General features: G+C 39.8%; 2 protein-coding genes and 1 long non-coding RNA gene across 4 annotated transcripts in view; 1 reads left to right on the forward strand and 2 right to left on the reverse strand.

Moving 5' to 3' along the window:
* Window positions 1–1,170: 1,170 nt before the first annotated feature.
* On the reverse strand, window positions 1,171–5,055 carry LOC119483752. The gene is made up of 3 exons (XR_005205789.1): window positions 4,888–5,055; window positions 2,143–2,316; window positions 1,171–1,337 (listed from the first exon to the last, which is right to left on the reverse strand). It is a non-coding gene; the product is annotated as an uncharacterized LOC119483752 (long non-coding RNA).
* A 4,804-nt stretch (window positions 5,056–9,859) lies between these two features.
* si:dkeyp-34c12.1 (uncharacterized protein LOC570187 homolog) lies at window positions 9,860–13,249 on the reverse strand. 2 transcript variants are annotated; one of them, XM_037761403.1, is made up of 8 exons: window positions 12,947–13,246; window positions 12,780–12,852; window positions 12,554–12,666; window positions 12,341–12,439; window positions 11,756–11,940; window positions 10,771–10,828; window positions 10,630–10,692; window positions 9,860–10,513 (listed from the first exon to the last, which is right to left on the reverse strand). In XM_037761403.1, the coding sequence occupies exons 1-8, from the start codon at window positions 13,115–13,117 to the stop codon at window positions 10,040–10,042; spliced, it is 1,236 nt and encodes a 411-aa protein (XP_037617331.1). In that variant the 5' UTR covers window positions 13,118–13,246; the 3' UTR covers window positions 9,860–10,039. The 2 variants fall into 2 exon arrangements, with proteins under 2 accessions (XP_037617331.1, XP_037617332.1); XM_037761404.1 differs by lacking the exon at window positions 12,341–12,439 and having other exon boundaries at window positions 12,947–13,249.
* Window positions 13,250–22,919: 9,670 nt separating this feature from the next.
* filip1l (filamin A interacting protein 1-like) overlaps window positions 22,920–26,624 on the forward strand; it is an 85,815-nt gene continuing 82,110 nt past the window's right edge. The window contains exon 1 of the mRNA XM_037761582.1: window positions 22,920–23,039. The gene's annotated coding sequence lies outside the window, so the exon portion shown is untranslated. The remainder of the gene's footprint in view (window positions 23,040–26,624) is intronic.

A 26,624-nucleotide genomic window follows, 5' to 3' on the forward strand; every position in this document is an offset into this window, starting at 1 on the left:
CTTAATATTATCTTATGATCCACACAGTACACAGTGGAAATAAACTGCTGAGAGTCCTGAGAGCATCATTACTGCAGAAACAGAGAGCTTTTCACTGCTCACTTTAATGATGGATTTACTGCTGCTAGGTTGGTTTCAGTCACATTTCAATGTTTCATCTACTTTTAAATATTACATGACAAATATGTAAATATTAGGGCTGTCAATCCATTCAAATATTTAGTCCTGATTAATCGCATGATTGTCCATGATTTATCGTGATTAATCTCAAATTAATTGCACATTTTATATCCATTCAAAATGAACCTTAAAGGGAGATTTGTCAAGTATTTAATACTCTTATCAACATGTCAAACTGCAGCCCAACAAGCAACAACAGCTGTCAGTGTGTCAGTGTGCTGACTTGACTATGACTTGCCTCAAACTGCATGTGATTATCATAAAGTGGGCATGTCTGTAAAGGGGAGACTCGTGGGTACCCATAGAACCCATTTACATTCACTGATCTGGAGGTCAGAGGTCCTTTGTAAATTGCCATGACAGTTTTTCCTTGCCAACATTTAGAGTAAGTTTAGAGCGTTATTTAACCTCCTCCACTACAAGCTAGTATGACATCAATGGATTCATCAGGTTTTCTAGTTTCATATGATACCAGTGTCAAACCAGTGTCAAAAGAGGTGCTGCAGCACAGCCGGTAGAAGAAAAGTAAAGTGTTTTTTTGAACATTAAAGCATGTAGTAGAAACCTAAAATACAAGTATGAAGCTGAACATCAGCCATGTACATACACAGACTGAACAGTAAAACGTCAGCTGTGATTACTGGACTTCAGCAGAGGTTCTGGTCTGTATAAAGACCACATGGTTACTAAATGTAACCACGGTTCTATGATGGTTCTCAATGAGAGAACACACATTTTCTGATCAGAGTTGATGGTACGACAGTTTGATGGATGAGGACCACTGTCTCTATATGTGATGCTGTCAGCTGTAATCCAGCTTTATTTCCTGGAGACATGAACACAACAACAACATCTTCTTCACATCAACTCTAACACATGATCACATGATGAGCTTCTGGCTGATCTGATTGGTTGACTGTTCTCTCTCTCTCTGTGTCTGTCTCTCTCTCACAGCTTAACGGAGGAAACCAGCATGGACCGACTCCGACCCTCTACTGACCTCAGAGTTCTCCACCAGATCAGACAGCTGCTTCACATCTGAATCCTTCAGGTGGTCGTTGTTCCTCAGATCCAGCTCTCTCAGATGGGAGGGGTTGGACTTCAGAGCTGAGGCCAGAGAAGCACAGCTGATCTCTGACAACCCGAAGCTCGTCAATCTGAATAAAGAATAAATGATGTAAGTTTAGAAGACAACGTTCCTGCTTGAAATCATTCAATGTTTAATAATGTGTTCAGAGCTGAAGAAGGTTTAGAACGTAGAGGTTTGTAAAATGTAAACTCCAAACACCTGAAGCCAACAGGATGCAGGTTAAACAGTGAAACAGAGCTCTCATTAATATTAATGACAACGTGCTGCTACTTCAATAAAGACGTAGTGACTTCACCTCTTCAACTCTGACAGCTCCACCAGTGGATCCATCTCATGTTGAGCAGCCAAACACAAATACAAACCACAGAAACTAAATCAAGATCTCAAAGTTTATAATGATGTCAAATATGTCAGGATGGATTTTGGGGAAATGTGAACAAAAGATATATAAAATACGACATCTACAATATATATATTTTAGGAATAGTGGAGTCATAAAATCAAACCATCTTTAGTTTGAACTCTTCAGTCACTATAAGCATCATATAGCTTCATATTTTTTTTAGAAAAAGCAAATACTGAATATATTTGTATTGTCAGAGAGTTGAAATAGAGATTATTTATTTATTCTTCATACTTGTGTATTTTTTATTATCATTTCTTGGAAAAAAAGAAAGAGTTGTGATATACGAAGGTTTTAAATGTGTAGCTTAACATAGCTCTGCTACAGTCAATGGACTAAACCACTGAAGAAGAAAATGGACTTTAGCATTAAGATACTCAGTGTGGATCAGTATAATATCAGCCTTATGTCTGCAGTTTAGTGTCACCACAACTTTCACATCATACACAAGTAAAAAATGGTGTCTGACCTCAGAGTCTCCAGTCTACAGTGTGGACTCTCCAGAAAACCACACAGGAGCTTCACTGGATCCTGAAGGTAGTAGTTGTTACTCAGATCCAGCTCTCTCAGATGGGAGGGGTTGGACTTCAGAGCTGAGGCCAGAGGAGCACAGCTGATCTCTGACAAGTTGCAGCGCCTCAATCTGAATAAAGAATAAATGATGAAGATAAAAATCACTTTATAATCCAATCAGATGTGTTCAGGTTTTAAATGTGTAGCTCAACATCACTATGTCCTAATCAATGATCTTTCCCCTAAAATGAGTAGAGTGACTTTGTCATTGTGTTATTGTGGATCATCATAATGTCAGCCTTCTACAGACATCATCCAGATGTCACCACAACATTCATACAGCTGTTCATGTCAACACACATCAATAACATGCTGCTGATCTCTGTGTTCATCTATGTGTGTATGCTGAAGGATCAATATCAATGATCAGACATTATTTGTGGAATACGTTGAAACAATCAGAAACCAGAGAAATATTTCTACTTCATGAAGTAAACTTGATCAATTCAGAACAAATATTCAGGGTTCCTACACATTTTACATTTCCAGACTTTTCCAGACTTCTCTGTAGATGTTTCAGACCATATTTGACTTTGTGACTCGGGGTTCAGAGGACGCTGTGACAAGACTACAGTTACAGGCGTAGAGGCAGCTCTGTAGGAGTGTGTGTTCAGTCAGAGTCTACTTCCTGTGTTGCTTTCAACGACATCAAGCTCTCTCTGGCCCGCGCTCTCTCACACAGTAGTAAACATTGTGGCTGCACCGGCTGCTCCAAACACCGTGAAAAACACTCTGCTTGTAGGATCTATTTATTTTAGAAATTCAGAATTTGATATCTTAGAAAGCAGAATAGGGGCAACAGTCTGGAAACAGAAATGGTTTTCCATTCTCTCTTTTCTTTTTTACATTCTCATCCAGACCTCAATCAAATCAAATTCCATACTTCTCCTGCGTATGAACCCTGAATATTAGTTGAGAGGATCTTCTGTATCCAGATGTGACCATTTACCAACAATGATAAACATTCATTTACTTTAACAACTAACAGTGGACATTTTCTACAGTTTCTTTAAGAAACACTATATTTAGCTTGATAATGTATAACCAGGGCTGGTTTTGTTACTTTATAAAAGATGGAACAGGTGACAGATGGATCTTTAACAGGTTTATTTGGAAAGATAAATAATTAAAATGGTAACGTTACAAATAGAACGTGTGCTAACACGCTTTAAAAACAGATGCGCGTACAGCTGGCGGTACCGTGAGGTGGTCGGCTCATTATTAACACGGTGTGTTTCCATGTAACGAATCCCCGGATGTCTCTCTCATTCAGCAGCCTTGTTATGTTCGTTTAACATTACGCTACGTTGTCTCTCACTGTCCTGTCATCTACCGCTTTTTTCTTCCTCGCACCTCAAAATCTCGCCACATATCCGTGTTGTTCTCGTCCGTCGTTCACCTCCGGTGTGTCTGAAAACATTCCTGCTGCCGTCCAGCTGTTTGTTTCTGAGCCACGGTGACCTGTGACCTGTGACAGTTACGTCACGGATTGAGCGTCCTCATTTGCAACCGAATAGGTTTGTACCGCCCCGTTTGTTAGCGACCCTGGTCCGTGAAATTCACATCGAAATCCACCCTGGTCCAACCCTGGTCTGACAGCTGTTGTTGCCTGTTGGGCTGCAGTTTGCCATGTTATGATTGGAGCATATTGTTTTATGCTGTGAGGGTTTCTGTCATTGTTTTGTGTTGTTAATTGATTTACAATAATAAATATATACATATAAAGCAGCATATTTGTCCACCCCCATGTTGATAAGAGTATTAAATACTTGACTAATCTCCCTTTAAGGTACATTTTGAACAGATAAAAATGTGTGAATAATTAGCGGTTAATCGTGATTAAATATTTTAATGGATTGACAGCCCTAGTAATATCGTGATATGGCATGTCTCTTCCTGGTTTTAAAGGCTACATTAAAGTAAAGTGATGTAATTCTCTGAATTTACCAGACTGTTCTAGCTGTTCTATTATTGCTCATTTACACAAAAAAATATTGTGATATTTGATTTTCTTCAAGTCACCCAGCCCTAATACATCTAACTCAGACTGCTGAAGCCTCTGATTAGTTTAAGATCAACTTCACAGGTCATTTTAACAGAACAAGACTGTGGATTTAGTCCTCAACCTCATTTGGTTTTTGATTCAATCTAAATGTCTGCAGCTTCAAATAATTAGACAATGCTGACATGAAAACAGAGCACAGTTAGATCTGCTGTCAAAAAGAACTTAGAACCATAGAAACCTCTGATTAGATGGTGTCGTTCATAATCATCACTTCTGTGCCTTTAAGTTGGTGCAATACGTGTTTGTTGAAGAGTGCTGCACCTTTAGACATGTTCAAATAGAGCGCTACAGGAATGAGTCCTAAAACCCAGAAATGAGTTAGCAGTTTAGCACTTCCTGTTCCCTTGTCTGGGTTAGGTGCCTGAAATAAGGTCTGTGTTAAAGGTCCGGTGTGTAGGATCTGGAGGTATCTAGCGGTGAGGTGAGGAGATTACAACCAACTGAAGCCTCTCCTGTGTGCCAAGCGTGATGGAGAGCTACGGTGGTCGGCGTGAAAAAGTGAAAGTCCCTCTCTAGAGCCATCTGGAGCCAGTGTGTAGAGAGTGTAACTACATAAGCTACAGTCAGTGAACTGACCTCAGAGTCTTCAGTCTACAGTTTGGACTCTCCAGTCCAGCGAAAAGCAGTTTCACTCCTGAATCCTTCAGGTCATTTAGACTCAGGTCTAGCTCTCTCAGATGGGAGGGGTTGGACTTCAGAGCTGAGACCACAACTTCACAGTGAGTATCTGAGAGTCTACAGTCAGAAAGTCTGTCATGACACAAAAATTACAAAATACATTATTATGAAAGAGGACAGTTTATATTTACTTCATGCATTTGATGACTAAACAGTTTGATATAAACTTCTCTGATTAACATTTGCTCCTCACATCAGTGGTTCAGCTATCTCACTGGTTGACATGAAACAATAATTCTCATCCCTCTCTCTCAAACCTGCAGACTTTTAATCTTTGTTTTTCTTTAATCTTGCAGATGAAGAGAGAGAACATGTAGTTACATTGAGGCTTCCCTAATGTCCAGTGTGTCAGTGTGATCTGATCCCAGGTCTGTCTCCACAAAGTTAGCATGAGGCCTACTTGATTAGAAAAGCATTTTTAAAACTCAGTGAAGAAGTAATAATAATACAGTTGAGAAAGTTGACCTCTCTTTGCTAGCTACCTGCTGCTGTCAGGTTCACGTCCATAAATGGGAAAATTCAGTGACTGCTGCCAAACGGTAGAGAAATGAAACAAATCTCGTAATAATATTAGACCTGTATAAATAATTAAACATTCATATAACTAGATATGTTGATGACATGCCACCAGACTCCATTCACAAAACCAGTCATTTAACCTCCCAGAACCCCACTTCAAAGAAGCTGTCATAACAGCTGATTTTAGGAGAAGTCAAACCAACACAGTATTTTGAAGACAAATGTGAGAAAATGAATTACACATCTGAAGCACATTCTTTCACATTTTGAATAGTTGTAAATCTTTACAGCGACTTCAACGTTCAGGCAGAAATATGAATATTTTCTTGAAGTGTAAATTGTGAAATGGAGGTTCTCAGGTGTTTTGTTACAGAAATACAATCAGTAGTTTGTGGCTCTAAAACCCAGACTAAGATCCATCTTAGTTTGAAACAGTATCTGCACTAATAGTTCTGCATCAGGAATATAAATCTGTTAGCAGAACATTTAGTCTTCATCCTCAATGCATCATCATCCATCAGGTCAGTGCACAGTAGAAACAGTCTCTTACTTTGTGTCTGAGGGTCCAGGTTCATTACTGAAGTATGGAGGATGGACCAGTCACTCTTCATAGACAGACAGCTGGGTACTGGAGACTCTGCTCTCTGTCCGTACTGAACTCTGCAAACACCAAGATGATTTGATTCACATCACATGAATCCTTGATAGATTCTCTGATAACAAAGACATTTCAGTAGCTCTACAAACTACTGCTACTGTCAATAATGTGGTTTAAAGTTTGTATTAGTCCTCTTAGATTACAGCTGTTCTGGGTGACTGACAGCTGTCACAGATACGAAGAGGAAGAATGCACTAATTCATTCTCTTTGTGTCACCAACAGTGTGTTAACCTTCACTTAGTAAATACATTTTAGTAGAAATTTAATATACAAACACACAATCAACTAAATCATGGCATAACTTTGTTTTATATCATTCTGTATCTTCCCAGTGGTGTTCCTTATGTATTCAATCTGAACACTACGTACGTATGTTTTAGCATCAAAATGCTGTTTTCCCTTCAAGCCCTTCTAAAAACTTTCTCCCACGTGACCTGACGTAGGTTTCTACATGATGACATTGCTACATGTACAGTATATATACATCCTTATAGTCAGTGTATTAACACAGTATCATCCAGCAGGAAAACTTGAACAAAAGAGATATAAAACGCCATGTTCATTCTCACAATAACTCGCATCATTCAGGTGGATTTGGCCGCTGTGTCGTTTGTTCATTCGCCGCAAACAGCCAATGTAACGTTACCAACTCCAGGCCTATTGAAAGAGGCTGGCACACGGGTCTTGGTGCATTCAAATGTTGTCGTGTTTACCGTGTTCACGAGAACAGTCCATATGAACTCTGTGGTATTGACGATAAGTGGAACGTTTCTGAAAGCTCAGAGTTGTAAAGCGTTTGTTGTCAGAAATGTTTTTTACAATTGTGTTGTAAAACATGAGCATAAAATACATAAAACCTCTTTTCACATTCCACACTTTGTGGCATACAGTCATATCAATGCTATCTAATCAAATGTGGTTTTAATTTGTGTGTAACCATAGAAACCCAGGAACACCATTGGCACCAACAACAACGTTACAAAAAGAAAATAAGACGTAAAGTCAATAGAATTAGCAACCTGTATCGAGCATTCGTTCATTTTCATTTTGAGCACCAGCCTTTTCAGCGTCACCCTCTCTGGCACCATCTGCTGGTGGTGCTGCTCCCTGGGATTTCACCTTGTGTTCAGTGAATTACATAAATTGGGTATCACTGTAAAGCTGAGACTCTTGAAGTCCAACTGTATTCATGTGTGATGATGTTAGTCCCCCATAGGAGACATTTCAATGTATTGAGACCATTTTTTGAAATTTGACCTCACTGTATAAAATGACCTGTGGTGACCTCTAGGATAATCACAGCCTCATGAAACTTTACAACCACAAACTAGAGACCTAGAGCATTCAGAGGATGGATGGATCAAACTAGAGACCTAGAGCATTCAGAGGATGGATGGATCAAACTAGAGACCTAGGGCATACAGAGGATGGATGGCTTCCCTATGTAGATTGACAATAAGGGGGTTTCTGAGCAGTTTACACAACAGAAGTGCTTGCCATCCAATCGCCGAAAAATGAAATTAATCTCCAGCTTTCAGATCATGTACACCACTTCTATGTGACATCTACTGTTGACCTGCTATCTCCCCCTAAAGACCCCCTGTACCCCCCTAAAAAAGACAAAAATGGGTCTATTGTGGGTCTCAGAGGGTTAATAATTACTATTAATAATGTAATGAATATTGAAAATGTTTAAATGTTCCATTATACATCTGTTTGACCAAAACTCACCCGTCATTGTGAAGACTCCCACTGCCATAAAGACGCCCAGATGCCGATTCCCAAAACAAGCAGGTAGAAGATGACCATCATTATCAGACCTGGTATATGGACGGCCATTGTGGAGTATTTTCTGGTGGTGATTCACCACATACATATCAAGACATACTGAGCTAAAAACAAAAAAGGAGAGGATAAATGCAGTGTCAATATAACAGAGCATTCAAAATCAGGAACAGTCAAGGTCATCGTTGATGACTTGTATATTTTTTTGTACTTTGCACTACTAACTTTTTTACTGCCTTTTTACTAACATGTTTTGCACTATGGAACTGTGATGCTGGAAACTTGAATTTCCCTCAGGATCAATAAAGTTACTATCTATCTATCTATCTATCTAGTCAATGGGGGAATAAATGCGTAAATGCAAAAAAAACATGAATCAAAGACCCTGAAATCAAGCAACCCACTCTTGTGTTACATGTTCAAAATGTAACTGCAGTGAAGTGGAGTCATGTTATGACTTTTATTTTTTTCCCCCAAAGCTTATCTCTTTCTGCCTCCTATGGAACTCAGCCTCAGGGTTCCCCTTCAGAGTTTAGTCATCAGTTATTATTCCCAACAGACAGGCAGAAAGAAACGCTCTAGACATGAGGTTATAAGTCTACAAACTAAACACGGTGTGTTTAAGGCACCTGCCAAGGGTGGAAGTATCTTTATCTGAACATTCATTCAGTATCCCTCTCGCCAGCCAGTTGGTAGATCTGCATTGCAAATGTGAAACTTATCTATTGCAATAAAACTCGAAAAGGACAAGCTCGCTCTTTGTGAATTAATCTTTAAAGGTCCCATATCGTGCTCATTTTCAGGTTCATGCTTGTATTTTGGGTTCTACTAGAACATGTTTACATACTTTAATGTTTAAAAAAAACTTTATTTTCCTCTAGCTGTCTGCTTGAATATGCCTGTATTTACCCTCTGTCTGAAACGCTCCGCAACGGCTTGGAGTCCATGTTTACTTCCTGTCAGCTGATGTCATTCACATACACTGCAACAGGAAATAATAAAAAATAAAAATGTCTGCAGGATATGTGATATGTGCTCCAGGGGTCAAATCATAAAAACAGCATGAAGGAATTGAATTCCTATTAAATCACAAATTAAACATTCTATTGAAATCACTTTTTTAATGGTTAAATAACGCTACAAACTTAAAAAACTGTCATGTCCATTTTCAAAGCTGTCCCTTGACCTCTGACCTCCAGATCAGTGAATGTAAATGGGTACCATAGAAAGTCTCCCCTTTACAGACATGCCCACTTTATGATGATCACATGCAGTTTGGGGCAAGTCATAGTCAAGTCACTGACAGCTGTTGTTGCCTGTTGGGCTGCAGTTTGGCATGTTATGATTGGAGCATATTGTTTTATGCTAAATGCAGTACCTGTGAGGGTTTCTGGACAATATCTGTCATTGTTTTGTGTTAATTGATTTACAATAATAAATATATACATACATTTGCATAAAGTAATAATAAAAATAAGAGTATTGAATACTTGACAAATCTCCCTTTAAGGTACATTTTGAACATGTGTGATGAATTTGCAATTAATCGTGATTAAATATTTTAATGTTTTTCCCAAAACTTAACCAAGTGGTTTTGTTACCTAAAACTACAAAAGCTGTTTTGCATGTGTACAAAACATAACATTTCATTCAGTTTTACGAGTTAGAAAGTTTCACTTTTACAACGTAGTAGGTGTAGCAGGCCCCTACTGACCCACATCTATGAGGCTTATAACGACTGACAACACACATTTAATGAGCTGATAACAGTCAAATCGTATAAATTTGCATAAAGCAGCATAATTGTCCACTCCCGTGTTGATAAGAGTATTAAATACTTGACAAATCTCCCTTTAAGGTTCATTTTGAACAGATAAAAAAAATGTGTGATTAAATATTTTAACCGATTGACAGGCCTAGTAATTTATGTATGTGAATCCAGTCTTATAAAAGTTACATTTATTTTCATATTAAGGATAAAATAGCTGATGTAAATTCTTAAACATTATACAAAACATACACTTAAAAAAGATAAACCGAAATAAAAATCCCATTGTTGGAGTTAAGCATCTGTGAATCTTCAGCATTCATCTCCTGCTGGCGATCCTCTTGGATCTCCTCAGGACGGTGCTTTGTGCCTCCTCTCCAGCATCACCTGCAGTTGTAGCAGCTCCCTTTTTCCCCTGCGAGGGAGCCGCCTGCTGTGACGTGGACGGAGCTTTCCCAGCTTTCACGTGACTTTGATTTTCGGGCTGTGCGGGTCCAGGAGGCTTTCTTCTCCCTCTCACAGCTTGCACAGACTCCTGGGAATTTGACTCTTGCTCCTCGACTTTCTTCTGTGGCCCTCTGGCTTCTTTGACCGACTTCATCGGCTTTTCTACTGCAGCTCCAGACTTCTGTTTCGTCTTCAGAGAGAATTTAACAGTCTTAGTTCTTCCCTTTCCTCGACCTTTCGCTTGTGTTTTAGCAGCTTGTAGTTCCTCCGAGGTATCTACTTCTTCAGCTGGGATTTCTGGTGCTTCTTGGGTGCTGATCTGCATTTCAAGAGCTTTATAGGTTTCCTGTAAAACCAGTACAGTAAATCCTTACAAGCATTCAGTCACTGGATACAACATGTTTTTTTTTTTTTTGCAGCCAAACACCAAAAATGTATGTTTATGACAAATCAGATTCTCACCTGTTGTTGTGCTACTTCAGATTTCAGGTCTGATAACTGGCTCATTAATCCGTGTATCTTCAGCTGAAGGCAGAAAAACAAATAGTCAAAAATCACTTCAACAATACAAAAAATATTTATTCAAGTTGGAGCCTCTCTTACCTGTTCACCGGCAATTAGTTTTTCCAGCTGCCCTCTCTCTTTAGCCTCTTTCTCCCTCCTGTGTTTTTAAGGAATCCAAGTTAGTATTTCACAAATATTTAGGGCCCGAGCACCGACAATGTCGGGCCAGTGAAGGCCCTATTGAAACTGTAGTGTTTCTTCCAAATGAATCGCCTTTTTGACGACCTTAACATGCTCAATTAGTTGTTAAACTTGGCACACTTATCAGATGCGGTGAAGAATTGTATATTTTAAGGGTCTCGGGCTTGGCTGTTGCTAAATGGCTCGCCAGCGCCCCATAGAAAATTGGAAATATTGAGATCCTCGCTCCGCTTTCACATACATGTATGAAATTTGGCAGACAGCTGTAACATGTGGAGATGCACAAAAAAGCCTCTGGGAGGTATGTCCAAAACTCAACAGGAAGTCAGCCATTTTCAATTTAATATGCGATTTTTGCCCATTTTTAGCATTTTATAGGCCCGTATACTTTAACAAGCTCCCCCTACAGATTTAATCAGATCGACTTGAAATTTGGTCAGGACCAGCTTAAGACCTTAAGGATGAAAAGTTATTCAAATGGTGAATTTTCACTGAACGACCTGACCGTGGCGTGGCGGCCATTTTGAGCCATTCGCCATGAAACAGGAAATGATTGTAACTCAACTGTACATTGTCCGATCTGCCCCAAATTTCTCAGGCATGATAAGGGTCCAGCCTACATGTCCATATTGACTTATGGCCCCGTCCCAATACATTAGCCCCACCCCCTTTCATAACTCATGAACCGTTTGTCGTAGAAGCTTGTGGCAGCGTCAGTCGGGGTCTCGCCAGTGCCCCCGACGCGCAGGAAGGTGCGAGGGCCCGTTCATCGCTGCTCGCAGCTTTAATTATCATTATACATATATATAGACAGACAGTTTTTTTTTCTTAGCATTCTTGAGCTACGCAGATGGAAAAATTTAACCCAGGAAAAAATCGTTACTTGTTTGCCTCCATGGACTTCATCCGAGCGAGCTTGAACCTCTTCTCCTCCGTGGCTCTTTGGATGTTTTCTTCCGTCACCAGGGCCAGGAGAGACTCGGCGTCTAGGCCGGTTAACTCTGTCGACGGTGACGTCATTTCGAGGACCACCTTTACCCACTCGGTGAGGTCTTCACAGGACGGGAGCTGACAGAAAATAAACAACAGCTTTATCAGAATAAGTGAAACCACATTTCAAGTACAAGGAACCTGCACATTTCTCACATTTCAGACTAAGGATTCATCATCTTCACATTTATGCAAACGTTGACCTTAGAAGGGGAAAACATTTTTTTGGAAAATAATGTTATTTTAGGGGCAACATATAAATGCCAGAAAAATACTTGTACCTGACACTCAGAACGTTCAGAGAAAGTTACGGTGATGTTAAAAAAGGGGCAGATGCGGGATCAAGTGGTTGCTGTTGGATGAAAACCTTTGTGAACCTTGAGTTAAGTCTTTGCCAAATTTACATTACTGAAATGTTGACATTTTGGCGAAAAGGTTTTCATTATTGTTTAAGATCTTGTAATTTAAAGAAACTCACGTTTTCGAGTTTAGCCTGTGTTTTCTCCCAGGAAGCACACGCCAGCTCTAAGGGCATCAGTTCACTCTTTAACAACCTCTGCACCTCCTCCAGATCTCCCTGAGGACAGTCAAATCATCCCATTGCATCAGTACGCCGCCATAAAAACTATGATTGTAATCAAACTGGAGAACATGATTGTAATGAAGCAGCAGCAGCGAGCGAGAAAATTACCTGCAGTCTTTTAATATGTTTCTCTGCTTTCATCTTTTCAATAAACTCCAAGTCAGTTGGTGTCAGCTGATAGCCCTTCATCCCTTTCAGCATGGAGTTAGGCTCATCAGGCTCTGAAAAATCAAACATTATTTCAACACTTGAGATACAGATGTTTCTAAGAATGCTTGTTTTTAAAGGTGAATAGCAAGAAAGTAGAACACAATCACACCAGTATGGATCATACCTTTTTTTGTCCTGATTGTGTTGAAATCAAACGTCGTGTTTGGATTATTGTCACCTTGATCTCTACTATCTGCCTGTTGATGAGTAACAGGAGAACAGATTAGATTACATATCATGCCAGTAAGATACAGTTTGATAAAGAAAGGCAATGAAATAATGCACACATACCTCAATATTCTGCTCTGGTTCCTCACAATCCACATTGGAATCGTCATTACAAAAATCTAATTCTTTCTTTACGCTCATCAACGGAGGAGTTCTTGGGAGCTGTCGACCTGATGGGATGTAATTCATTGACAGACGGCTATCTCTCAGGATTTCTAAAAATCTGTCCGACATGTTCGAGGTTCACTTCAAAAAACAAATGAAAAAGAAACAAGCTGCAGGTTTTCAATGGAACTCTGCAGACTCCTGCTGTTTCTCTCCTCCACTCTCCCTTTTGTCTGAACAGGTGGAGGTGCTGTGCTTTTAACAATCACTGCATCATTGTTTCCACCTGTGTGGCTGATTGCTCATTTTGACCACTAGATGGCGACATATTTCTTTTTCTTTTGGCAGTGACACGTTGTTGAAAGTTTTAACTTGAGATATAACACATGGCTCACTTTATATGAGGCCAAAAAATGGCAGCAAAATTATTAAAATATTGCATTTTTTTCTATTAGCAAAACATTTTTAGAATTCAATTCCAATGTGCATCAACATTTCTTTTTTGGGTTTAAAAAAGAATATTGAAACCAGAAAAATAAAATAACAAGAAATTAACAATTATAGAAAATAAAATGTGGTAATGATATATTATTTATAATTAACCTATCCTTGAATCAAATATACTTTAAATACTTGCATTTTTTACATAAAATATTACTACTTCTAGACTGCAACTAGCAGAAATGAACTCTGATTTGATTATAGTATCTTTGAATTAACAATATAATGAAATACATGAGGACGGTGGTGGAAAGTAACAAAGTACGCTTACTTAAATACAATTTTGAGGTACTTGTACTTAACAGTACGGCCATTTTGTGTAATTTCATACTTTTACTGCATTTTAGAGGCAAATATTATACTTTAATTATATTGTACCATTATTTGACAGATATGACAGCTAAAGCTAGTCTGCAGATTTAGATTTTACATAAAAAAAATATGATCCTCTCATAAAGTATTAACATTTTTAAAACTATTTTACGGCTTAAACTACCCAACAGATTTTACATTAACTTAAATTAGCTGTGCCTCAAACAGCTACAACAATAAAATACAGTAAAGTACATTCAGGACTTTGACTTGTAATCAAGTATTTTCTTATATTTAACTTGAAACGCTTCCTCCACCTCTGCAGAAGGAATGACATTAACACGGACACACTTAATTAAGAGCTAAATTCGTGGAAAAAGTCATGTAATCTACGTAAAATTCTAGATAAGAAGCTCTTGTGTGTTTGATTTTCTTTCCTAAAGTCATGCTGAGTAAGTTTCACAGTCCTAGCTCTCTCTCCAGTCCTGCTTTAGCTGCACAAGACAGGCATACAGACAGATAGACAGGCAGGTGTGCAGACAGACAGACCCTGTCTATCTTTAAACCGCGCTGGCGGTGTCACACTGCCAGTCCCACATGTTTGTGGAGCTCCAGGAACTCTAGAGGAGAGCGCTGAGTCGTAAATACCTCTGCTTTTAAACTCCCATAATGCCGAGGGAGAGAGGAAGGAGGAAGAGGTCGGACAGTGTGTGTGTGTGTGTGTGTGAGATTAACTTTGTGACTTGGCATCAACCAAGTGGAAAACATTTGCATGGTTTTACGTTGCAGCCAACAAATCATTCCTCAATAAAAATCAAATTCAAAATGACTTTTCTCATCTTCTTCATACCGACAATTCCTCTCTGGTGTCTCTTCCTACCATGTATTTACATGGTTCAGTGGGTCCACTGTGACTTTGCTGTCACTGGAAACTAAAATAATAAAGTAAAATGTGTATTTTTGAGGTTAATTAGAATGCTCAATTTTGAGATTTTGGGATGTTTTGCCTCCATAACATGTCTTCTTTCAGGCTAGTGCAAAGAAAACATCTCAAATACACATTTAGGGGGTTTAATTTACTACTTTGTCTGTGTGCGTCTGTAGATTTCTCCTGATTTCACCAAAAGTTAGCATTATAGATAATGCCTCATTTGCATATTCAAACAGAATATTTCAGAAAACTTGTAATACAAAAAATAATTGTCTTAATGTAAGTGATCAACTGGGGACGTGTCATGGTGATATCTATTAGTTGTTGTTGTTTTTTTACCTTATTTACATGTAGTGTCTTTGACTCATTTTGTATGACTCTGACCCCATGACACACATTGAGTGACAGCACCCTCATTTGCATAATGAGGCAGAGATGCATAAAGAAATGTAAAAAGAAATGTATAAAGAAAAGAATACAGAAAGAAAGAAGTTTGGGGAAATATATAAGGGGTGAAATACAAAGGGAAAATTGTGCAGAAATAAATAAACAAATAAATAAATGCATAACAAAAATATATACATTGAAAGATAAATATAAAATAAATAAAACATTAATAAAAAATAAATACATAAAAAATAAATGCATAACTATGTAACTAACTAAATAAATGAATTCAATTTGTTTTTTTAATTAACAAATGTATGAATAAATAAATACATAAAACATACATACATTTAAAGATAAATATAAAATAATACACGCAAAATAAATGCATAGTTAAATAAATAAATACATCCAAAAATAAATAAATAAATAAAAAAATGAACACAAATAAATGCATAAATGCATACATAAATAAATAAATAAATCATACATACATTTAAAGATACATAAAACATTAATAAAAATAAATACATAAAACATAAATGCTTAACTAAATAAATAAATAAATGCAAAAATAAATAAATGCATTTAAATAAATAATAACAAATAATAAATAAAAAGGAAAATTAAACAGAAGAGTAAACAAATAAAATAATTAATACAGCGATAAATAAATAAATAAAGAAGCAAATTAAAACATGAATATCAATTTATGTCACATTTTATCAACAACTTAATGGCTACATTTATTTTTGATATAAGTTTTTCTACATTTATGACATATTTATTAATTTATTGATTTATTTTTGATTTTGGCAGGTTCTGTCCTCCATACCCCTTAAACCCAAAGATGCGCAGCTATTGTCCAATCCTGGCTTAGCAACCGTAACTAGGTACGGGAGGCCCGTCATGTCAGAAATGGAGGACCCATTGCTTAAAAAATTACCAAGAATTTTGGGTGGTAAATCTGCCACATTTCATTGTCACATCATTGGATACTGATAATGTGCCGTGCGAGAATAAAGAGCTTGAGAGGTAACTCGCTAACACGCATCGCTCAGGTACTTAAATAAAAGGACAATGGGGCTTTTTCCTTGCCGTGTTGGACATTATTTCCCATGCTTTGTAAATAAAAATAACCCAAACGACCCCAAAACACTTTCACAGTACAAACACACTTCCATTGACATTAAAATCCTCTCAGACATCATTAAGACCACCATTCTGGAAGCCTAGCAGCGGCATAAAACAAATCCACAATGGCTATTGTGTCCTGTAAAAGCTCTCCGGTGCTGAGAGAAGTGTCCCAAAAAGGCCATTTACAGCTGCTCAGACATGTAGTGTATTGAACAGGCGGAGCAGACAGGTCGTAAAGGGACTGATAAAACAGCACCCTGGTGGCTGAGGATGAGGAGTGGACAGAGACAGGTGTCCTGACTTCCTGGGAGACTAATGGAAAATGGGTTTAGTGCCATTACTGTGAGAAAGAAATGATGTAATTTACTGCAGTTCAGTACGGAGAGTTTATTAGAACATGTTTTAGTTTATTAAAGGAACAAATTGTGTTGCATGTGAAAATCATTGTCTTTATAATAATGTTGATGATTTGATGCACAGAACCAGATTACATAAGCTTTTTTTTTTTGAGTTTTTAATGCAAGATTTAGGCCTGTAAAGCACAGATTGAGTAACATCAAATACTAATCATTGGCATATGTGTTTAGAGCACTGGTTCCCAACTGTATTGGGTATATTGGTAAAATAATTTGACTGGTTTAGATAATGATGTAAATCGCTGACGTTCAAAACTCCTACTGTGTGATAGAAATGATGATGAAGTATGATTCTGCAACAGCACAGCATCATTTCTCATTTCTGATTCATTCGCAAACCAATTTTGGGGGACAGTTTATGAGAAATTTAAAACATCTGCTGTGATTTTACGCATCAAAAATAGGAAACAGAGGGAAATTACAGAGACACAACAATGACAAAACTGCACCAGAGGGTCCATTTCGTAGCTGTTATAAAGCTTTCACAGTTGCATCACTCAATCTTCCTCGGCAGTTTGAGTTGCCTGGTTGTCTTGTATCTGCTGAGGAATCGTATGCGAGATGATCAAAAGCTCCAGAACAACTGCCGATCGGACCAATCGTTTCCAACGCCAAGAATGAACTTTAAATCTAAACTATATTATTCCTCTCTGGATCCATTTTTGAACAAATGCACAACTTTTTTTTTTTACTAAATTCATAGATTATATATTGGTCCGGGGTAATGTACTTTCTAACTTTAATTTATTTGTGTTATTTCAGCCCGGCGTGAGTAAAGGCGTCAGTTTTTCCTCGTCAAAGTTTAGCGTAAATGTTGAGCGTTATTTAGCCTTCAAGTTAACATGACATGATGGTACCAATCGATTTCTTATGTTTTCTAGTTTGATACCAGTATCTTCACTCTAGCTTTGAACCCGCTACAACCTCTGAAAGACAGTATAGTGGCCGCCAACGTCACCACTTGACGTCCGTGTATCAGTAAAACATTGCCCCGCAAAATATCGTAATACTATGCTATGCGATTTTTTTCCCCAACGCCTACTGGATGGCTTCAAAAAACACACGACTTTCAACCTGGAGACCTGTGTTTTCGTTAGTGACGTTTGTCACGTGTTTTTTAATGAACCTAAGTGATTTTGTTGCCAAATCTTAACTGTGGATGTTACCGTAGTTTTGTTGCTTGGCTTACAAATGATACACAAAAAGTGGCGTAAAAATGACATGGGGGATGGGTCCAACAAACACAGGACTTCCAACCAGGAGAGTGACGTGTTTTTTAGTGACTTTATTCACATGTTTTTTAGTGACGTTCGTGACATATTTTCCGCACTTATGTTAAGTCGTTTCCGTACACATTTTACTTAGTTTCCGTACTTATTTAAGCCCAATCATGATGTTTTTCCTAAACTTAACTAAAGCAGTTTTGTTGCTTGAACCTAACTGCAGATGTTACCATAGTTTTGTTGCGTGGTGTACCTAAAAATGCGTCCTCATGACTGTCCTTGTAATGTTGTGCTATTTATACGCCTTCCTGTGATATCGGGTTGGTTATTTGTACATATTTTTTGCCGCTTGTCTCTCAGCTTACGATCAATTTCCAATTTTTAGAAAATAAAACTGGAATTACCGCCTCGTGGTTGTATGCCTCCACAAACCAGTCAAGTTGCAGTTGAAGAAATTCCCTCCAGGCGTTCCAGAGATATCACTTTCACAAGAACGTTACAGACGGACGGCCAGACAACATAACGCCTCCAAACCCCTCAAAGTAAACAAACTACATGACTGAATAGAATGAAGAGTGAATGAATAGAATGACAGTAAAGTAACAAGATACTCACACATGTGCACATGCACATTTTCCAACTCATAAACACACACCCACCCACAACCATGTGCGAGTGATGAGAGACGGCTAGCTGGAAACTTCTGGGCCTGCACTTTCTGTCGTGCTGCTCTCAGAGCTGTCAGTGAGGTTAATTTTGTGATGTTTGTGATTAGTGACCAGTGTACAGTTACTGCATGCCTCAGACCAGCCTGCATGGGAAATGTCTGGACAATAATGTGTGTTAAATATTCAGTTTCTCTTCTCCCAAACAAATGTTCCCACACGGATTATCCTACATATAAAGTATCTGAGTGTCTCAGGTTTGTTTATGTGCTTTTACTTGTATATTTTCTTACATTAGATATGAAATTTCAACCCACATGCATGTAGTTTCATGACATACATACTTACATTACTTCACATAGCTTTTAAAAAGCTTGACAGATGTGTTTTCGTCTTAGAACTTTAACCCTTTCACAGTGAGTTTTCAGTTCATGAAAGTTCATTTTAACATTTTTATCGCCTAAAAATGTCTTCAGCATTTGGTTGTACTTAGCTCCACCCTCTTGTGTCACTTCTGCTTGCAAATAACCAGGATGACGACAACCAAAAACAAAGATGGCAACAGCCAAAAATGAATATGATGACGACCAAAAAACCAAGATAGCGACAGCCAAAAACCAAAATGACGACAGACAAAAACCAAGATGGCGATGCCCAAAAAACAAGACGGTGATGCCGAAAACCAAGATGGCAACAGCCAAAAACCAAGATGACAACAGCCAAAAACCAAGATGGCGACGACCAAAACCAAGATGGCGACACCCAAAAAAACAAGATGGCGACGGCCAAAAACCAAGACGAGGACAACCAATAACCAAGATGGTGACACCCAAAAACCAAGATGGCAACAGCCAAATACCAAGATGGTGGCGCCCAAAAACCAAGATGGCAACAGCCAAATACCAAGATGGTAATGGGCAAAAACCAAGATGGCGACGACCAAAACCAAGATGGCGACGACCAAAACCAAGATGGCGACGCCCAAAAACAAATTTGGCGACGGCCAAATACCAAGATGGCGACAGCCAAAACCCAAGATCGCGATGGCCAAAAACTAATTTGGCAACGGCCAATAACCTCTTGGTGACACCCAAAAACCAAGATGACGATGACCAAATACCAAGATGGCGACAACCAAAAAACCAAGATGGCGACAACCATAAACCAAGATAGCGACAGCCAAAAACCAAAATGATGACGGCCAAAAACCAAGATGGCGATGACCAAAAACTAAGATGGCGTTGGCAAAACCAAGACGATGACAACCAAAAACCAAGATGGCGACGGCCAAAAACCAAGATGGCAACGACCAAAAACCAAGATGGCGACAGCCAAGAACCAAAATGACGACGGTCAAAACCAAGATGGCGACGACCAAAAACCAAGACGGCGACAGCCAAAAACCAAGATGGCAACGCCCAAAAACCAAGTTGGCAACGCCCAAAATGCTGAACTCAAGGCTTCAAAATGGCAGCCCACAAACCAATGAGTGATGTCACGGTGATTACATCCACTACATATATAGAGTCTATATCTATGGTTAAGTTCAATGCACAATATCATCAGTAACACCAAATCCTTGTTATTTAGGGTTTAGAGAACACTTGTTCTGTTTTTGTCTCAGTGTGAAAATACTGTGGGAAAATGCAAAATCGTTCAAATCCAGAATGAACTTAACATCGTACCGTGCAGGGCGTACTGGCTGCTGTAAAAGACATACAGCAGGAGCAGTACAGGCTATAATCACTACAGTATAACAAGGATTGACAACTATGTGCCACTGAGTGCCAGGAGTGAAGGTGTCAGAATAAAAGCCTGCACACTCTTGGCCCTCTGTGGCATCTACCTAGTGTACAGTTTCACACACATACGCAGCAATTTTATATATATCGCTGCAGAGCTTTCCACCATTTATTGCTGCTACATTTTCTTTATAGGCTTTAATTTCAAGGATTGCAATCGTATCCAATGTGTTTTTTGTGTGGGTGTGTGCCCCATTTCATAAAGCGGCAGTCAGAACAGCTGAGTCACTTCCCATATACCACTGTAGGCTGAAAAACGAGTATCTTACATCGTTGTCTCCTCACTGAATCATTTCCCCTCTCCTCTACTCAACTAGCTCTGAAGCACTTCCTGTACTCTACTGTACTCGCTGCACATTTAGTCTGCAAGCCTTAACTGTTGTAGAGACATGGGCTACGTGTTTGATCACAAACTGATAAAGCCACAACAATTAGCTGATTAATTGAAATTTCATAATCAAATAATAATTCATGTCATTTTCTAAGCAAAAATCCCACCTGTTTGCTTCTTAAACGAGACGATTTGATGCTTTTCTTCGTCACATATGACGGCAAACTGAACCTCTTTGAGTGCTTTCCTTTCTCCAACAACTCTCACGCGTCAAAACGGCTATGAGGGGAATTTTTAGCATGTCAAAGACACGCACTCAAAATTGACTTCCATGCCACACACAGACACACACACACACCTGGGTAAATAAAGGTGAAAGAAAAGAGAGTTGACCGAGAGATTTACGGCAGCGTGTCAACAAGAGGAACCACTGACAGCTGGAGGACTCTCCACTCGGAGTCCTGACGCAATTCAGGTCACGCACACCCACACATAAGGAGAGACACATTCACACGTATCCACAGGTCAGTCCTTATTTGGTTACCTTGGTCTGATATTTTTTCCTTGTCCAATAAAAAAAAGCAGACCGTGAATAGAAAACTAAATCATTGATAAGCAGTTTATTTAAGCTCTGCGGGCCTTCTAAAGCTGGACAATGCCCATAATTCTATTATTGCTCTGACGTCTGCTGAGAGGAAGACGCTGCCTGTGACTCATCAGTCTGTGACCCTCTGACTGCATCACAAAGTAACCCAGTTTTTTAAACCGGTCGGCGATGGAAATAGCGGGTACGTATTTTGGTGCAACCCCGCCCCACTCCAAGGTGAAACAAGACAAGTATATGGCTGTACCGTGTACCGTCAGTCCGTGGCTAAATTGTTACACAAATAGTCAGTGGTCATGTCTATAATGTTAAATCCAGTAATAGAACATGTCCACAGCCTCCGTCCTTTCCACGATTCCTATTCTTTGTGAGCAGCCGTGAAATGCATTCCGGTAGCGAGGCGGCGCGATTCGAGAGACGGGGCGTCACGTTGGCCTTCTGCTCGTTTGCATAAAGTTGAGGTCTAGGCTGCTTTATGCAAATCAGACGTGTGACGTACGGCGGCGTGACTCGCCGCCTCTGGAAACTCCCTAGAAACTTTTAAACTAACCTTTGTCGATCCAAAATAAAGACAGGATTTAGCTACTGCATGGCGTAAACAATTTTCGAGAACGTTTCAAAATGTGCTGCCATGTTGGTTCTGGTTTGAAAGCTGGGAGAACGTTTGATATATTGATACTCTTTGCCACATGGGAAAACGTTTGTCCAATCAGGTAGAAGCCACAGAGGCTAACAATATAGCAAGCGGGTAACATAATGCAGGAATTGCAAAGGCATTGGCCGTTGGGAATATTTTCTTCAGACTTATTATAAAATTACAAAGGAAAACAATATACGACTAAAATTGCAATATATTAACTTATTATGCACCGAAAAATTAACTTCCATGGGCGCCGATATTTCTGACAACATCAACAAACACGGAGCTTTCAGAAACTTTCCACTTACGAGGTCGTGAATACCACAAGAGGCGGGGGCGTTCATATGAACTCATCTCGTAAAAAAACCTTTTGAAGGCACCAAAAGCCTCAGTATTTGACGCTGTGGGAATGAGAAAGGTCTGGTTTTTCGGTTATAATATATAATATGTGACACGGCATATTTGATCCAACAACAGGACTTTGCAGTTTTGATGCCATTTTTGTCTCATTTTCATCATCTCAACAACTGATAAAATATCTAAATTCCTGTCTAAATATCGCCCCCCACCCCACCACACCCCCCAGGCTCCTTCTCTGCTTGGGCACAATCACAGACTCCCCAGGGCTCAGTTATAGGGGCCATATGGTACCGTCACAGCTCTGTGTGTGCTTGCGTCCGAGAGTGTGTGTTTGTGTGTGTGCTGGAGAAGGAGGGCAGCCGTGGCTCAAGGTGTCAGAGGAGAGGGTGGTTTAAATTTAACTGCAACAGGGCTGATATCTGCATGGCAGGTCGTGTCTCTCTCCCCTCTTTCTCACACACACACATTCACAGTCCCCCAGCCACACACACACACACACAGCAGCTCCCTCAGGAGTCAGGACACACTCCTCTTCTTCTCTTCCACCTCACCACACCACCTGGATTTGTACGAGAGGCCAGCTGAGGACGCGGCGGACGAGAGAAAACCGTCAGGGAAGGAGAGCCGAGCGGACGCTCACACTGAGGATAACGCTTCATCTGAGCCGGCAGGGCTGAAGACACACAGCCGGTGGCACTGCAGAGGCACGACAGAACAGTGGGCTAAAGCTTCTCTGCAAGAGGTAAGACTGGAGGCTTGGCTTTGAGAGGCTCCGTGTGGCGGGGGGATGTGTGTGTGTGCATGCTCGATATTTCATTTGGGGAGGCAAATATGCAAAAAAGGTTACATCTCTGTGTGTTAAGGGTTAGTCAGCAAAAAATATTTGGCAAATGCAAAGTGATATGTGCAATGTATTTGGAATATTTCTTTCAAAGAATCACTGCTGGCATTCAGATATTCTGCATCATTAATAATGCATTTCATTGAAAACTTTTCTGGATTTTAGGATGTTATTCTGTTTTTCTGCAGCCCGTTGTGAACAATAGCTCGAAGCACAGACGCACTGAGATGTCTAACTTGAGTGGATTTACAGAGCACTTAAGTGAGCGGGATGTAATCTGCTTTGTGGCAGCTTTTCTGCAAGGTTGCTTGCTAATTAGCGAGATATAGAGATTAGACGCCAGAAGAGAGAGGGGCTCTGGGGGTCACAGGGAATGTCTGCTGATCTTATTTTAATCTAACTGGATTGAATTTGCTCTAATTGGGTTGAATTTGGAGACAAAAGATCTTTGCACATGGCGCTGTGTATTGTTGCTGAAAAAAGATGCATTTGAGTGACTTGAATTTGCTGACGAGGGCTAACATGATACGACCCCGTGGTCAATGTGCCCGCCACATCAAAAGCTGCGGTGATAATTCATCCGCTCCTGTGCGGCGATACTCGTCTTGAGTGGACGCTGGTGTTGCACGTATTGGTTGCAGCCAAGGAATTTCCAAAGGGCAGCGTGTCCATGAGAACCCGCGGCAGTGTCATACAGTTGGCGGGGAGGGAGGAGGTCAAGTTACGAGGCCGGCACTCGTGTCTCAGTTTGGTAAAGAGGAGGGGGAGAGACAACAGTGAAATGTCAGGCCGGTAAAGCTTTTTCACTCGAGTTTAATTGTGAAACTCGGACGCGGACGTTTTTATTTTCCACTTTACCAAAAAATGCCATTATCCCACGCTCAGACGGGATGTCCTGCGCTGACATCCATAGTTTGATGATGTGTTGGTATGTGGTGGTCAGCATAGTAAAAGAGAGATGGATTAGCATAGCCCTCACCGATCATCACCATGCATTTAGATTTGTGGTTACTCACAGGTTAGGAATAAATTAAGCTTACAGTTGCATTTATAGTTACTGCTTTTCTTTTTTTTGGGGCCCACACTTTGGACGACTAAATTTACTTTGTTTTTCAATGAAGAAAAAGAAAAAGTGGTAATACTAATAATAATCGTGATCTTCAAAACCATATTGCTTAAAAGAAAAATATAAAAAAAGCAGGGGTGAATAAGCTGGCCACTTTAAAGACATATAAACAAATGAACAGACAACAACGAAAAAAACTGTGTTGTTAACTGCGTAAAATGGGGTTTAGGTCAGGGATGGGATTGTAATATGAAGATGATATAGTCCTGACGGGATGGCATTTAGCTCACCGGCAGATAAAAAGGCCGGATCAGATACGGTATGAGACATTTTGATTGAATTCCGTGATTTGGTTCCTCTGTTTGGCAGAGACTTGCTCTAGTGATATATGTTCTGAGAGGACTGCTAAATTAAATAGGCTGTTTCTTCCACAAAAATAAGCAATTTGAAGATGCCATTTTCCCCCTTTAGACTACAATACACATAAAATGGATCAACAGGTGTTGAAAGCATCCCTCCGAGACTAACCTCCCTCCTGCGAGTAAATATTTGGGCTGACAGAAGGACGCCCCGGCGCGCTCCAGATGCACCTTTAAAAGGCTTGGGGGGTTAGGCACATGACTAGAAGTGACAGGTTAATCTCTCTAAGTACGTATCATAGCGGGACAGAGCGCCACGGCCTTCTAGCACTGTCTTCTCACAGCAAGAGGTTCAAACCCGGCTTCCATGTTCGCCCCGTGTTAGCGTGGGTTTACTCCGGGTGCTCCTGTTTCCTCCCACTGTCCAAAAACCTGCAGGTTAGGTTAATAGTTGACTTTAAATTGCCCGTAGATGCAAGGTAGCTGAATAGGATAAGCGGTTACAGATAATAAATGAATGAATGAATGATTACAGCTAATGTCTTGATCATATTCAGACTTTTCTGCAGCAGAGCACCTTGCTGCGAACTCTGTTCCCTTCAGGGTGATTGACAGTTTGAGGGTAGTGGGGCAGAGATCATTAAACAAGACGCGCATTAAGACAAACCTCCTGGCACCTTGAGCTTCACCGGCTGTACGTCGGATTAGGACGGCTGGCTCTGAGGCTTTACTGAAAGTGTTTGACTCATCAATGGGCCACGCTAGGATGACTACATTTGTTTTTAGTGAGTAAATCACTTGAGAAATCACTACAACAAAGTTTAAGTTGCTGAAAGTTTTGTGGATTAACAGAGCTTTTATTGTTTTCATCCCGCCGTCAGAGCAGCCAGACACACGCTCCACAAAACAGATAACAGTCACATGATACGAGGGGACGGTTGGCGAGGAGTTCACGGGTCGTAACTGTCATTCTGCGGTGGCTCCTCGTAACCACCAAAAAGCCTGCTGAAGTGTCCTTGAGCCGGACACTAAAGCTCAAGAGAAAAGACTCCGCAGAAAGTGTCACACTACATTTGTGGACGAGGACGTAATGAAACTTGTTTCAGGGTAATCAGAATTCCTGAGCCGTCTGCCCCCTCAGTTGATGAGATCAGTTGTTGAGCTGAGCTGTGACCATAATGTATATTTTAAATATTTTTTTTTTACATTTAAAACGGACGGTCTCATTTCCATTCAGCTGTCATCCCTTTGTGATTCCAAGTTGCTGGACTTTGTAATTAATTTGTAAAATAGAGGGAGCTGGGGTAGAGAGAGATTTCAAGGACATGTAGCAGTCGGACTGGAATCTGCCTGCTGAGTTTTAGTCCTAAAAAGATATACAGGTAACTGACACTGTACCTTATTAAATGCTAATAGTTAGTAAGCAAATTTAAGTCAATATAACTGGGTTCTATTAAGCCAAAACTTAATTAATACAAATCTGAATCAGAATCAATTTTACTAGCTAGTTTAGGTGGTTCAGTCAAATTAGTTCCAAATGTGCGACTGGTGCAGGAAAACACCTGTGCATTGATTCTGCACTGAACCACCTAAACTAACTAACTTTTCTGGTCACCGAGAGTTGAAAAATGTTCAACTTTGGGTAAAACGCTGCACTTTTAACTGTCACTTTTTACCCAGCCGTCCAATCATAATGGACCAAAGACCAACCGTCATATCCTACAAGTGTTGAGCAACAACAATGGAGGAGAAATGAATAGACATAGACCGACGGGTCCGTCCTCTCTCCTTACAGCCTTCCCTTCATTCCATTTGGAGTCAAATAGACCATAAAGAAGTGGATGCTTTAGGGCGTGGCCACCTTGTGATTGTCCGTGTTCTCGTCTTACAACTTTAACCCTTTCACAGTGTGTTTTCACTTCATGAAAGTTAATTGTAACATTTTGGTCGCCTGTAAATGTCTTATTCAGCTCCGCCCAATTCTGGTTGCAAAGACCAAGTTGGCGACGGCCAAAACCTAAGATGGCGATGATCAAAAACCAAGATGTGACGGCCAAAAAC

This window comes from Sebastes umbrosus, chromosome 24 (assembly GCF_015220745.1).
Source record: "Sebastes umbrosus isolate fSebUmb1 chromosome 24, fSebUmb1.pri, whole genome shotgun sequence".
NCBI classification, from domain to species: domain Eukaryota; kingdom Metazoa; phylum Chordata; class Actinopteri; order Perciformes; family Sebastidae; genus Sebastes; species Sebastes umbrosus.

Bases quoted from the DNA above. Each gene is read 5' to 3' on its own strand.
- si:dkeyp-34c12.1 (XM_037761403.1), bottom strand. From the start codon at position 13,117: ATGTCGGACAGATTTTTAGAAATCCTGAGAGATAGCCGTCTGTCAATG. The intron at 10,829-11,755 runs GTAACGATTTTT...TTAAAAACACAG, and splicing joins AAGTCCATGGAGGCAAACAA to GAGGGAGAAAGAGGCTAAAG. The intron at 10,514-10,629 runs GTGAGAATCTGA...CTGGTTTTACAG, and splicing joins CTGAAGTAGCACAACAACAG to GAAACCTATAAAGCTCTTGA.